The 14,709-nt window shown below is 40.2% G+C and overlaps 1 protein-coding gene across 4 annotated transcripts in view; it reads right to left on the reverse strand.

The window, feature by feature from the left end:
* Kcnq5 (potassium voltage-gated channel subfamily Q member 5) overlaps positions 1–14,709 on the reverse strand; it is a 551,758-nt gene that overhangs the window by 76,093 nt on the left and 460,956 nt on the right. For all 4 annotated transcript variants that reach the window (XM_076557921.1, XM_076557918.1, XM_076557919.1 and 1 more), the window contains one exon: positions 8,492–8,587. In XM_076557921.1, coding sequence (XP_076414036.1) covers positions 8,492–8,587 — 96 coding nt within the window. The remainder of the gene's footprint in view (positions 1–8,491; positions 8,588–14,709) is intronic.

The raw sequence follows: 14,709 nt of genomic DNA on the forward strand, positions 1-14,709 counted from the left end.
GGGAAAAACACTCTATGCTGTCAGAAGGTAGCGTAGCAGCTCCCTTTGTGGGATATTGATGGAGAAAGGGTATCCGAGAAGTCACATTTTGTTTTTCTCAATGCCAGTTACACAGGACTGCTCAGTTCTCCTAGGAAATGTACTCTTTTTCTGTCTGCACATTGTACTTCAGTGAAATATTCAGGAAGTGACATGAAAAAATTAGAAAGACATCCAGTAGAACCTGAGGGATTTTATGTTTTCCAAGGTTATTTACTTATTTATTTTACATTTTCCAAGCAGGGTTCCTTGCCTGAGCCCTTGCCCACATGGCTTGTGTTGATTCAACTGATAAATCTGTGGAAATCTGTGCTAAGTATCTTGATGGCTTATAGATAATAAAACAATTACTGCCTTATTGCCTTGACATTTAGTGTTTGGAGTTGTTGATATAAAAATTTTAGAGTGATCTAGACTAAGCAATAAGACACAGAGATATTATTATTATCAATTTCAGTTGTTGAAGATAGTCCCACCATTGCAGTACAAGCTCATCCCGAGTGTGAGGTGATCGTCCAGCCTCAGCCTCCTAAGTGCTGAGATTTCAAGCTGGAGTTACTGAAGTTGTTTCTGTTGGAGTGAGGCCCAGAGATCCTCCACCGGTGGGGAAGTAAAGATGGCTGTTTTAATAAAACTGTTTCCAGAGAGGCATGATGCATTTATGAGATTCAGACTCTGAAAGTAAGACTTTCCTACAGCTGGACACATCTGGCAGGACTGTGCACCATTCAACACTAGTGGAAAAAAACCCACCGCAAGAATACATTAAAAAAAAAATAGAGGGCCAGATATTACCTGTTATGTGTCACATACCACTGGGGGAGAAAGAGATTCTGAAAAAAATTGGAGGCTTGATTTACAATTCGACTTAATTTCTTCATCATTTTCTATCAAATTGAGCTTAACAGCTGAGCGGCTGGGCCCCTTCTTCACTTGTAAAAATGCTGTGTAAGTGAGACAGACACCCAGAAGGGTGAAATGACTTCTGTCTGGAGCTGAGATTAGCCAATGGTCACCGTGGAGGTGGAGAGCATCAATTGTACTACTCCCCCATTTGTTTTACTGTGTCTTTACTTTTTGGGGACCATAATATAATTATAACACTTTCTCCTTCCCTCCTTCCATACCTTCCACATAGCCCTCCTCACTCTCTTTCAAATCTGTGGCCTCTTCTTTCATGAATTGTTGTTACCTGCATATATGGATAGGTAGATGTCTATATTTCCTAAATGCAGCCTGCTCAGTCTGTATAAGGTTACTTGTGTGTGTGCTTTCCACACACTCCTATATTCTTAGTAACCTCCTCTGTCCTTGAGCCCCACTAATTGCTTCTAGCAATTGAAATTCAAGTCCTCATTCATATGTCCCAGAACCTAATGTTCCTGTATTTTAAAGTCCAAATCACATAGTATAAAGTCAAATAGTTCCGTCCAGGGATCCCCGTGGATCCAAATGAACCACTTTGCATGGCATATGTGGCTGCAGAGGACAAGTTAACAAAAAGGCAAAGGAAAGCCAAACTTGCTATTTATTGGGCAATTCCGGTGGCAGCGTACGTAGGCAGGCAAACAAATCTGAACTTTAGTCCTGAGTTGAAAGTACTAAGCCCATGGAGTTCTCTGTGTGGGGCATGTTCAGTTTGTATTGTTTGGATCAGGACAACTATGACTCATTTGACTCTTTCTAAACATAGTCCAGAAAAATTCAGCCGACCATCCAAAGGTAGACCAACACTAGACTGAAATTTTCAAGGTGTATGTTTTAAAATATCCGTCCTGAAAGACTGCGAGTGTCAGCCAGCAATCATTTCTCCTTTCACCCGCTTTAACTCTTGTGTAATTTCTATTTTAATAATGCATATACTAAACACCACCTTGCATTATGCATGCCTATCAGCTGCTTTGCTCATGTTCAGGCTCCTGTCACCATCTCATGTTCCTTCTGGCCCATCCCATCACCGCCCTCTGCTCCTCAATAATCTCTTGTTTACTTTTATGATACACATATATTTACTGGTTTATTTATTTAAATATAGACTATGCTTGCAGTATGGCTTATTGTGCTTAACTAGATGATTTCTTGTCCTATCCCTTTTTTCTGCAAATGACATATTTTTGTTCTTCATGGCTGAACAAAAATGCCTCTCTCTCTCTCTCTCTCTCTCTCTCTCTCTCTCTCTCTCTCTCTCTCTCTCTCTCTCTCTGTGCATATGTAACATTTTCCTTATTTATTCATCTGTTAATGGGTACTAGATTGGTTCTGTATCTTCTATTGTGAATACTGCTCCAACAAATGTGGATGTGCAAACATCTCTGTGGCATGCTGACTTGGGTTCCTTCTGATGGGTGGGTCACTGGATCATATGGTAGTTCTCCTTTCTTCTTAGGAATCCTTACTTTTAAGGGCTATGCTCCTATTTCAATTTTAGTTATTATTAACCAATTTTTGATTATAGAAGACAATAAAATAGTCCATTCACATTCCATCTTTGCTTTCTCTCATCCTGTTGACATTTTTATATCTCTATTTTTGGTTATTAGTGCTTGCATTCCTATAACCAGGTCAGTTTTGTTTTCAGTTTGCTGGTGTAGAGATGTCAGTATAATTCAATTGTGTGTGTGTGTGTGTGTGTGTGTGTGTGTGTGTGTGTGTGTGTGTGTGTGTGTGTGTTGGGCCAGGGAATATCTAGTTTGACTATCCACTAAGTGCTATGATTACTTTTTCTTTCATATTTATTTATGTATCTTGCATATACATATATTACTTTATTTTCAGTTACTACTGTCTTATTTTCATTTTGTGATTTGTTTTTATTAACTATTACAAAGTTACGGCATTACTGATCTTTCCTGAAGAAACAGCAAAGCCTTTCAGTCAAATGCATTACAGAATGTATCAATTCCATTTCCATTTGTACCCCCATGCTCAGTTCCTGCTAACTATGCTGGTATTCCTGCCCCTCACTTGAGAAAATGCCTCCATCAGATTGCATATAGGTAAGTCTGTAGGGCATTTCCTTGATTAATAATTGCTATGGAAGGGCCCAGCCCATGGTGGATAGTGCCATGCCCATGGGCAGGCAGTACTGGGAGGTAAAAGGAAGCAGACTGAGTCAAACATTAGGTAGACCTCAGAGAATCCTGAGTAGGTGGGGTCGGGATTATAAGAGTCAGAGGGGTCAAGGGCACCACAAGAAAACAGCCCACAGAATCAACTATCCTGGGCTCACAGGGGCTCATAGAGACTGAACTGACAATCAGGGAGCCTGCATGGGTCTGACCTTGGCACTCTGCATATATGAACAGTTGTGTAGCTTGGTCTTCTTGGGAGACTCCTAACTGTGGGGGAAAGGGCTGTTTCTGACTCTTTTACTGGCTTTTGGGACCCTTTTCCTCATACCTGGTTGCCTGTCCAGCCTTAATACTGGGGGGAGGTGTCTAGTCTTTCTGCAACTTGAAATGCCATATTTGTTTGACACCCATGGGAGGCCTGTCCTTTTCTTAAGAGAAAGGAGGAGGAGTGGATGGGGCTGGGAGGAGAGGAACGAGGGGAAACTACTGTCAGGATGAAAACAGAAAGACGGAGGGGAGAAAGAATGTAGAAAGAGAGAGAGAGAGAGAGAGAGAGAGAGAGAGAGAGAGAGAGAGAGAGAGAGAGAGAGAGAAAGAAGGGCTGACTGTGCCATGGGGAGAGAGCCAGTAGTTGGCATTCCTTCGTGGCCTCTGTTTTAGTTCTGGACTCCAGGTTCCAGCCCTGACTTCCCTAGACGGTGGGCTGTGATAGGGACATGTGAGCCTTTCCTCTTCAAGTTGTTTTTGGTCATGGTGTTCTATCACAGCACAAGGAAGAAAATTAGGACAGTACGTCAATTTTGGGGCTCTTGGATGATTCTAAATGTCTTTGTGTTATTCTCATACTCCACGAATGGTTTGTCTTGGTACAGAACGCTAGGTTGCAAGTACTCTTTCTTCCCAAAGAATTTATTTTCCTGTGCTCTAAGTGTTGAGTTTCTAGTGAGATATCCAATGTCATGTTAATTCTTCACCCTTCGGATATGCTCAGTTTTGAAAAGCATTTAAGATGCCTGATTTTACAAGTGTTCTGATGTCTCTCTGTGATAATCTTGGTATGAAGGTTTTAAGTTCATAGTGCAGGCATTTGGTGGAGTCTTTTATTATGGCTACTCCTGCCCCCCAGTTTTAAGAATCATAGTGTACTATTTCCCTGGTAAAACCCTCCCCTTAGTTTTCCTGTACTCTGTGTGCTCTGAGGTACCTGTGTTAGTTGGGTCTTTGGACCTCAACAAGAGGTCCTTCGATTTTCATTTTCTTTCTTTCTTGTCTTTTTATTTCATGTTCTGAGATACCGTTACAATCTTGTGTTTCCTTCTATTTTTTCTGCTTTCATGTTTTAATAGCTATCATTTGGCTTTCTTAATCTGTTTTGCTCTGTGACTGAAGCATGACACAGGGGGCTTCATCTGGGACAACTGGCCTTTTAGTACAGTGACTGGCAGCCTCCCTTTAGGATGGCTGAGTGAGGACCAAGTGATTTCACTAAACAAAGCTAAAGCTTCAATATGCAGCTTGTTTTCTTTGGGAACAGTCAGCTTTATGGCAGGATAATCTTCCAGCCCTCCTCTCACGGTTCTGTCAGTTTATATAAAAAGTTCACGAAATTGTTGTTTTTGTTTTTACTCGACACGGAACAGGTTCAATTTCTCCAGAATAAGCCTCTATTATGGACCTCTGATGAATTTGTTGGTGCCTACCCAGAAGCTCAGTAATGCCTACAGAGGGCACAATGCTGATTTTTTAACCCTATCCCTGATCTGCCCCAAGGCTCAGGGGACACTGAAGAAATGGGAGCAGAAAGGATGCAAGAGCCAGAAGATGAGGAGGAGGGATGTGAAGTGCTGTCTTCTGGCCATGGCATGACCATTGCATAGAACTCACAGCAGTCATTATTACATATAAGAGATTAAAGTGCTTAAAAGTTCCAGCGTGGATAGGGCAGGAAACCCTATCCCTTTTCTTCAGGTGGACGGCCATCATCCCAGCGGATGACCCAATACTCAGGTGAACATATTGACATCACCAACTGGACTCAGTGGGTTGTTAAAAAAAAGTTGGGAGGGAGATGTGTCGGTGGGGAACAGAACATTGTATACATGTATGAAATTTTGCAAAAAATAAAATAAAATGAAGAAGTACTGGATTTGGACTCAGACAGCAAGGATTTAGTCCTAGCTCTGATGAGGCTTATCTTGATGATCACGTGATACATTGTGTTGGAAGCACTCTGCAAACTAAAAAGACACTGTGAGTCTTAGGCATTATTAATAAAAGTTGTGACATTTGGGCAGGTATTCAGAGTGTTACTGAGAGCTGATTTCGTTTCCCAGACCGCTCCACTTGAAAAGTTAATTTACATGAGTCACGCAAAAGATATTGACACAGCTAAGTTTGCTGTGAGCTTCTGGGCTTTGAAACTTTCTTTCTAAATCCTTGAGATGGCTGGTTAATTTAGTTCTTTCACCAACCAAATGACAAAGCAATTTGAGCATCTCACTTGCTGTGGTGGAAAGAGTGTGGCTCAGCCTTAACACAAACGAAATTTGCCTTTGATCTTGATGCTTTGTATATTCAGCAAACCGGCAGGTGTATGGGTAAGAAATGAAAGGATCAGCAAATGAAGCTTGTTTTTCCACCTACTTTATCCTTAAAAAGTCATATATAAATTGAAAAATAGATTTCCACAATGACTAACTAAAGCCTATCCCCCTGGATTCTGTTCAGAGACTATGTAAAGGAGATGCAATGGACAAATGGATTGTATGTTATTCCCGTGCAGCATAAATAAATCAATTTCATTGAAATGAGGGGGCAGCTACTTTCTAAATGATCAAATTCAATTTTCGACTCCTGAAACTAAGCATAGATTTTAAGGTATTCTTAAACATTTTAAATCATGTAGTTTGTGTTCTTTTTTGTCACAAACAATTTAGAGTTTTAAGTAAAATTCATGATTTCACTCTATTATTACTTTCATTTTACAAGTTTACCTGCTAACCACAATATTTGTTACATAATCAACTTGCACAAAATGGAGCTCAAGGCCTCTGAGCTAAGCTGTTCAGTTGACATTTGCACCTATTATGGGTTGTCTTGCTTTGGAGAAAGACATGTACTCCTCTTCTCTAATGATTTGCTGCATGAAAAACAATTTGTTTTGAGGTTCAGTTGGAAACTGTTCCTCATGATTCAGTAGTTGATAAGGACACAGCAAATGGGAAAAGTCTCTGCCATGATTCTTGGAGGTATGTCCAATCCAGCATGGCAGCCGACAGCCACTTAAAAGAGCTGAGCCTTCGATAAGTGTCTAGAAATCAGTTTTTACTCTTTAATTCACTTAGCTTTAAATAGCAACATGGAGCTAGTGGTTACTGCATCGGCAGCACAGCCCTGCATTGTTACAGTTGATGTGCACAGGAGACTTCTGCAAGGGTTTGCCTCTCAACAGAACAGCTCACTTCTAGGAGGTTTAATATCTGGAAGATGGTTTATTGGTTCTATACATAAATAGGGCTTGTTGCCCAGTGGAATTCTGGGAGCCCCTTGAACAAATTGTGCACTCACAAGTTGGAGAATTGTTCTATAGTGAAGGAAAATTGAAGGTAAAGATAGTAAAGAGAGAAAAAAAAAACCTATAGAAATCTGAAAGCATGTACATCAGTGAAGAGTGCTCACAGATGAAAAGTGGTGAGTATTCTGTGTGCCTATAGGGCACACTTCTATCATTATGGGATTACTGTTGGGTTTCAGACTTTTTAATACTGGAGATTCAACCAAGGGACTCATACATACCAGGGAAACACTCATCATTAAACTACATTCCCAGCCCCTGGCCACTGAGCTTAAGCTCCTATTAATTTAGGGACCTTTTCTACAAGAAAGTAATTTTACTGTTTTCATTTGTAATCTTTTAAAGACAGTTTTAATCATTTATTTTTATGTGTATGGGTGCTTTGCCCGAATGTGTGCCTGCACATCATGTGGGTGTCTGGTGCCTTCAGAGGCCAGAGGAGGGTGTCAGGTTATTAAGACTTTAGTTACAGGTAGACATGAGCCATCATGGGGGTGCTGGGAAACAAGCCAGGGTTTTCTGGGAGAGCAACAGCGCTCTTCCCTGCCGAGCCATCTCTCCAGTCCTCATTTATTTATCTTTTAAAGTGGTGGAAAAACAGTGACTGTCAGTGATTTGCCTTGAAATTCATGCCCGATGGTCCATTTCTTGCAAACAGTTGTAAAATAGTATTGTGTTTAAAACTAATGCCCTATTTAATCAGTAGATACAGATTTCCTTCAGGATATAACTAAGTCACACCCCTCCCTTCCTAGCTCCATTTCTGTTGGAAGTAAGGCATGCCACAGACATAGGCAAAGGCTAATGGGATGGTTCACAATTGTTACAACCGAGTAGTTCAGCTACTCAAAGCTGCAATCTAAATTAAAGCAATGTACTTGCTACATCTGCATGTAAACAGTTCTCCTAGTGCCTCCTATATGCATGCCAGCATCTTCAGGTTTAAAGCTTGGGGCTTCAGCTGCTTCTAAGGAAAGGAGATAACTTGGGATTGTAGGGCTATTGTGTTCGTTGTAAAATGCTAACTTCATATCATTGATCTAGCAAAAAATATCTTGTGATTCTCAACTTGGTTCTATTCCCAAAAGACATGGGAGACAGCCATACTCTCTACTACACCACTAAAACAATAGCAAAACCAAAACAAACTAACAAAAAAATAGAGATGGCAAAAAAAGATAAATAGTTTAGGAAAATGTTGACACAAATCCTGGGCTATTGAAAAGAAAATGAAATGCTAGCACGAAACCAGTGTATTATGAACTAGCTTCCAACAATATGCTTATTATTTAATACACTCTAATCTCTAATGCACTTCAGGCCATCTCCCTACAAGACATTAAAAGTAATTCCACAGACATGAAACCTCAGCATTCTAAATATGTCTGTTTTTCCCAGCAGAAGCATCCAACAGGCTAGAGAAAGTCATGGGAATGTCAGGAATGATGCTGCATTCTGTTCCATCACTTAATGACCAATTAAGTTTCACACAGTGATTCATAAAATATATTAGGTCCTTCCAGGAGTGACATGACCGCTAACCTCTGCACAGTGTTGGTGGTAATGGTTAATTAATCTGAACAACACATAGCTATTTTCTGAAAAACATACTTTGTTGTTGTTGTTTGGGAAAGGGACAACACCTACTCAAATTCTAGGCTGTTCATTAAGGTTTGACTTCATTTTTTTTTTTTTTTTAAGACAGATCAGTAGCTCTAGGAAGCAATGAAGCATGGTAACTAGAAAATGACCCAACAAGAACTTCTGGAGACAGATGTTGCCATCTACCTATCACACTGACATTTACCTGAATGAGGTTGGCAGCTGGGTTCCTTCTTTTCTCAAAATGTTTCTGGCGGTGCTGTTCCTGTACTTTTAATGCAAAACCTGAGCCAAGAATGCCCTGGAACAAAATACAAAAAAATAAAAAATATAACATTTTAAAGATCTTTCAAATGAATCTATAAAAAAGACAAACACTATGTAATGTGTTGACAATACATACACACATTATTTATACAAAACAGTATTAGCTCTGCTACAACAGTGCCAGGTAGTAGCAAGCTGTTGGGTAATACTACCCAAAAAGCATGACTGTTGTTCTGTAGTAAATCAACTGGACATTATCAATAATTGATTTCTGGTATCATAAGAAGCATCACACCTAGAAAAATGATCATTAAATTCAAGCAAGTGGTTTTAAGTGATAGAATTTAGTAGCATAAACTCTACTTTGGACTGGACTGGGGTTTAAGTTTGGGAGCTTTAGTCTGGCTTCTGTAGACACAAGGCTACTTTTAGCACTGATGAGACACTGGGGATTGTACATTCATCATACTCCAAATTGGGAAAAATGGAGGTGAGGTTCACAATGATCCCAGTGGTAGCCCTTGAAGATGGGCTCTCCTCGGTTTTGGAGCTGGAGGTTTTGCTTGTCTGTATGTCAGAAACAGGAGCATGATAGCTTGACAAGTCTACTCATGTTTTCCTCAGTTTTAATCTGGTACTTTCAGCATGTCTTGCATTTTCATTTGTTTGTTTGTTTGTTTGTTTTGATTTGATTTGGTTTTGGCTCACCTGTTTGGAATTTGGGGTTAGTGAGATTACTATACCATTAAATTATGTATATGTGCATTTGTGTGTGCAGGTAAGAGGATTTCAGAAGATGGAGTCAGTTCTCCTGGACCTGAAGATAAGAGTGGTTGCAAGCTGCTTACTGTGGGTGCTGGGGAATGGAATCCAGCCTTCTACAAGAATAGTATATACTCTTAACCATCTCTAGATCCGGCTGTCTTGTCGTTGCTAGTTTGATTTCCTATTGCTTATTATCTTTTTTTTTTTAATATTTTTGTTTTTCAAGACAGGGTTTCTCTGTGTAGTCCTGGAACTAGCTCTGTAGACTAAGCTGGCCTCAAACTCACAGAGACCCTCCTGCCTCTATCTCCTGAGTGCTTGGATTAAGGCATGCACCACCACCACCTGGCTTCATGCTTATCATCTTGAACTGTGAAAATTCTAGTTCTTTGATGTTTGCCTCTCTTTTCAGTTCATTTAGGTCCGACATTTGTGAAATCATGATGCCTTTTGTCTCAACCTTGGGTTCATATTCAGAGATTGCTAAATTCTTCAGTCTTGTGTTCTTGACTTCACTAGTATGACACTGGGGGCTCCACTGCTTTCCAGTCTGTGGGTTTTATTTGCTAGCTCTAAATTATGAGCCCTTTATTAAGCTTCAGGGAGTCTAACCCTTAGGTTAGAGATGGGTATCTTAAGCACCAAGTCAGTATCTTCTGCAGGTAAGAAACGCCCAGTGCCACCCTTCAAAGGTGATACCTCCTGGAAAATGGTATTTGTTTATCTCTAGACGGTATTAAGTCTTGGCCACGTGACAACTCTGCTGAGATATTTTGGGGCTCTAGATAACCTTTGACCTTTTCCTCTTATCTTGAGACTTCACAATTCTAAGCACATCGGTGACAATAACCAGACAATAAGTAATGCAATCATGTTTAGAATACAGAATTGTAAAATAATACTATTTGCTACTAGTATGCAGAGCCCTCCTCTATTATTAATTAAGATAAATGACTGTGCCCTGAAATGAGCAATTAAATCATGGGTTCTGTTTTCTCTCTGCCTTCAGTGCAGGTCTTGTACTGTCTAATGTCTCCATCTCATACAGCTGTGATTACACAAGCTAAGCTTTGTAGAAAGCTGCTTTGTATGGTTGGTTTATAGATTTAAATAATATTTCTTGCACTTGCTATCACAAATGCTCTCCTCTTCCAAATACTTTTTTGTTGTCGTTCTTAAATGAGGATATGTGGGAAAAACTGACTGATTTTTCTTTTAACTTCATTTCCCATTAAGTATAAACACACAGGAGAGAACACAAAATATCTTTATAATATGTAATATATATAGTCAATATTTGTGTATTACTTGCTCTGAACATAATTCAGATTTTTATAGACATTGGGTTAACAGTAATAGCTATCATTTTTGAGTACAATATATGGATAAAGGGGTTGAGAGTCACATCACTTTTGAAAATGAACACAGGTCCTACATAGTACAATTTAATATCTACAAAGCAAACTAAGATATACTGAAAATCACTTGGCATTGCTTGGAAACATATTTTCGTAGATGGCAGCTGTTTACTACACGTCTCTTGTGCCAGACTGTACATTATAGCAGTTATTAAGCCTGGTCTGCTCCCTGTCTTGTTATGTCTCTATTCCAACTTTTCTCTACCTCTATTCACATAAAGGCCAGTGTCTCTAAGCAGAAGTCTGTTAGGATTTATGCACACAGACGCACCCTGGCTTCATCTTTCAATATGCACACCATCTCTTGAAATGCTGACAATAGGTACAAAACATTTTTTAATAAAATTTATTTATTCTGTGCTTTTTCCATCATGTATCTTGATCTCATTCATTCCCTGTCCCTTTGTAGACGCAAAAATCTTACAAATTGCTTTTCATTAACTTTCTAGATTAACAGGAATTAAAATTTTAGGTTTTAATATTGATTAAATATTTTATATTGATTAATTCAATCAATTAATATTTGATTCCAGGCCAATAAATGCTACATAAATACCAAGTGGGAAAACATCTTGACAAAAATTTGAAATGTTTACTCCTCCTTATCATTCAATTTCAAGAAGCCCAATTTGCCGCCTCAACATGGGAACCAAGCAATATTGACTTTTAACATGTGTTTATATTTTGCTATCTATTTTTGTTTATATTTATTAACATTTATAATATATTAAAATATATTACAATATATTTTTAATATTTGTAATATATTAACAAATATTGAAAAATACTTGTTAATATTTTTAATGCTTGAAGATAGTAGCAAATGTGTATTTGTGGAATAATTAACATTTCAAGTCAAATAGAACTAGTTGTTACATTGAACTTAAACTAGCTGGATATCTGAAGGAGCTGATTCTTGATAAAGGCCAATTTCTTCATAATAAATGCCACTTATAGCTAGGGTATCCATTCAGGAGGAGCGAGCAGGACCGGCTTGTAACAAGGATGCTGTGAAGCAGTCAGTTTGGTCTGCAGTGGTTTAGGAGCCTAGGACTGGAGGGAGCTGGAGAGTTGGGCTAGAGTGGAGCTTGGGGTAAGTGGCCTGTTGATCCTGTGAGGTGCAACAGAGTCCTTCTGCTGTCAAGGTCAGATAGGAAACCATGGTCCGTTTCCTGGGTTGTGGAATCCCCAAAGAAGAAAGGCTCACAATCCTCTTCAACCTTTCCTTGGTGGTTTGAATAAGAACGGCCCCCATAGGCTCTTATATTTGAATGCTTAGTCGTCAGGGAGTGGCACTACTCAGAAGGGTTAAGGGGTGTGGCTTTGTTGGAGGAAATGTGTCACTGGGGGTGGGCGTTGAGGTTTAAGAAGCCCATGCCAGGCCCAGACTCTTTTTTTCTGCTTGTGGATCAGGATGTCATTCTTAGCTACTGTTCCTGGGCTACAATGAGCACCATGCTCCCCGCCACAGGGATAGTGGACTGACCTTTTGAAACTATAAGCAAGTCCCCGATTAAATGCTTTCCTTTGTAAGAGTTGCCTTGGTCATGGTGTCTCTTCACAGCAACAGAACAGATCAGTGACTAAGACAGAAGTCAGTACCAGGATAGTGAATATGGCTGCGTTAGACCTGACCATGTTCTTCTGGGGAGCATTGTGAAAGGACTTGGAAACTCTGGCCTAGAAAATCCATCGAATACTAAGGGATCAATAAGCTTTTCTGTAGGAGTTTGGAAGATAAGAATATTGAGAACAGGTAAGGTGACCTGCTGACGTCCCATGCAACCCAAGTCAGAAGCTCATTTTTTAATAAAAGGGGGACCTGTAGGGCCCTGGCCCCCATTTTGGGTAACTGTTGCCTTGCTTGCGGACCTTGACCTTGATATCCTCCCTATGCTAATTCCCTGCCAAGTTCCACCCTCCTGAATGCTTAAGGGAAGTTCCTTGTCTGTGTATCCTGCATATTGGGTGTTAACAGCTTAGATGCAAGATTGTAAAATATCAGTAGTGAACTTCTGGCCTCCGGGGTTCTCCCATTGTGCTGTAAGCCTGTATTTAAGACCTCCTCCCTCCTTCAATAAATGACATTTGGCATTTAATATATATATAAATAATTGGAAAAAAAAGAATATTGAGAACAATGCAGATGATGGAGGCCTGGCTTATGAAGTTTCAGAGGGACACAAAGACTCTACTGGGATTTTTTTCTGTGAAGAATCTGTGGTGTCTGGTTAGCTGGAGCTGAAGAATGAGCTGTGATTCACAAGAGGCCAGAACCACTAAAGTAAAACCTTTGCTTTGCTGGGACAGTGAATGCTGGTCAACTAGGGCTGAGAAATTAGCTGTGATTAAGAAAAGACCAGCATCCTTGAGGTGAAATCTTCTGGGAAGTGTGTCCTCTGAGTCAACACATAGAAGCTGTGTTCCAGAGGCAGCCAAGGTTGTATCTCATCTTGGCAGCCGAATTTGGTAGTGTAAGAGTCACCCAGGGGGTCCTGGTTTTGAAGGCATGAAGAGAGAAGACATAGAGAGCAGCTGAAGCTTGGCCCTGTGTAACAGGGATGGAATCCCCAAAGAGAGCCCAGGAGAGGCTACTGGTGAACGTGCAGCCCAGTTGTACCAAGGAACCCTGTGGGATATATCACCAAGAACAGCAGCAGCAGTGGAGTGGAGCCAGCTAGAGCTTAGAAGACAAGCTGTATGTGCTGCAGAGGGCAGAGCTGGAGAAGTGACCCAAGCCCTTTGGAGGAGCCCAGATGACCGTGAATGAATCCCAGACATTGGCTATTGAGTTATTTACACAGTTACAGTTTGGTTTTGCTGTGTTCAGATTGTGACTATGCCCTGGTTCTTCCCTCGGGAAGTAAGAAAGCATTTAGTTTATTTTTGATTTTACAGTAGCCTACAGTTGAGAGACTTTGGGTTTTAAAAGAAGAGACTGTAGTTTTAAAATGTTTGAATTTGTAAGACTGTGGAACCTTTTAATTTGGAAAATATTTTATATTGTGTGATCAGTATTAATGTGTAATCTTGGGGATGAACAAGAAAGGGAAGGTTGTGGCTTAACAGTGATTTGTTTGTGTGCCAAGTTGACAAAGGGTCAATTGTGCTAAATAATTTTGTCAACTTAACACAAGCCAGAGTCACCTGAGAGGAGAGAACCTCAGTTACTTACATTTCCATAAGATGGGGTTATAGAGAAGCCTGTAGGGCATTTTCTTAATTAGTGATTGCTGAGGAGTTCCCTGCCCATTATGTGGGGTGCCATCCCTGGGCTGGTAGTCCTGGGTTCTCTAAGAAAGTAGAGTTAGCAAGCATTGCCTTGCAGTGACCAAGGCAGTAAGCAGTATACCTCTGAAGCCTCTTCGTGAACTCCTGCCTCCAGGCTCCTGTCCTCACCGCTTTTGATAATGATCTGTTACCTAGAAGTGTGGGTGAAATAAACCCTTTCTTTCCCAACTTGCTTTTGGTCATGGTGTTTCATCAGAGCCATAGTCACGCTAACTAAGACACTTTCCCGGCAAAATGCTGATGCATTCTCGGAATTTCAATCAGGCTGCACTGTTGGCTAGCAGGTAGGTACAGAGGACAAAACGACAACTCAGCACCTATGGTGAGAGCACAGTAAAAGGTGTCACAGTAGATGTTTCTTGGCGCTGTTAGGAAATGTTCTGTTTAATGCAAGCACATTTTACAGATTTCTAATATAGATTAGCTTAATTTGTACATTAAAATGGCAATCAGTTTATTGGGAACATTTCCATGAATGACTACTTAGCCTCTGACCCATAACCTTACACAACAACATAGTTTAACCTCCCTGGAATGGTTCAGAGTTTCCTTCTAGGATCTTTGCATTTCACTGTGGAGGATTCAGAGGGGGCTTGACTCTAACTCTAACTGGCCTCCAGTCTTCCCACACTTTGAACACTTATCTCTGCTTGCTTATTGTAGATTTGCATTTCCTGCCCTG

This window comes from Peromyscus maniculatus, chromosome 21 (genome assembly GCF_049852395.1).
Source record: "Peromyscus maniculatus bairdii isolate BWxNUB_F1_BW_parent chromosome 21, HU_Pman_BW_mat_3.1, whole genome shotgun sequence".
NCBI classification, from domain to species: domain Eukaryota; kingdom Metazoa; phylum Chordata; class Mammalia; order Rodentia; family Cricetidae; genus Peromyscus; species Peromyscus maniculatus.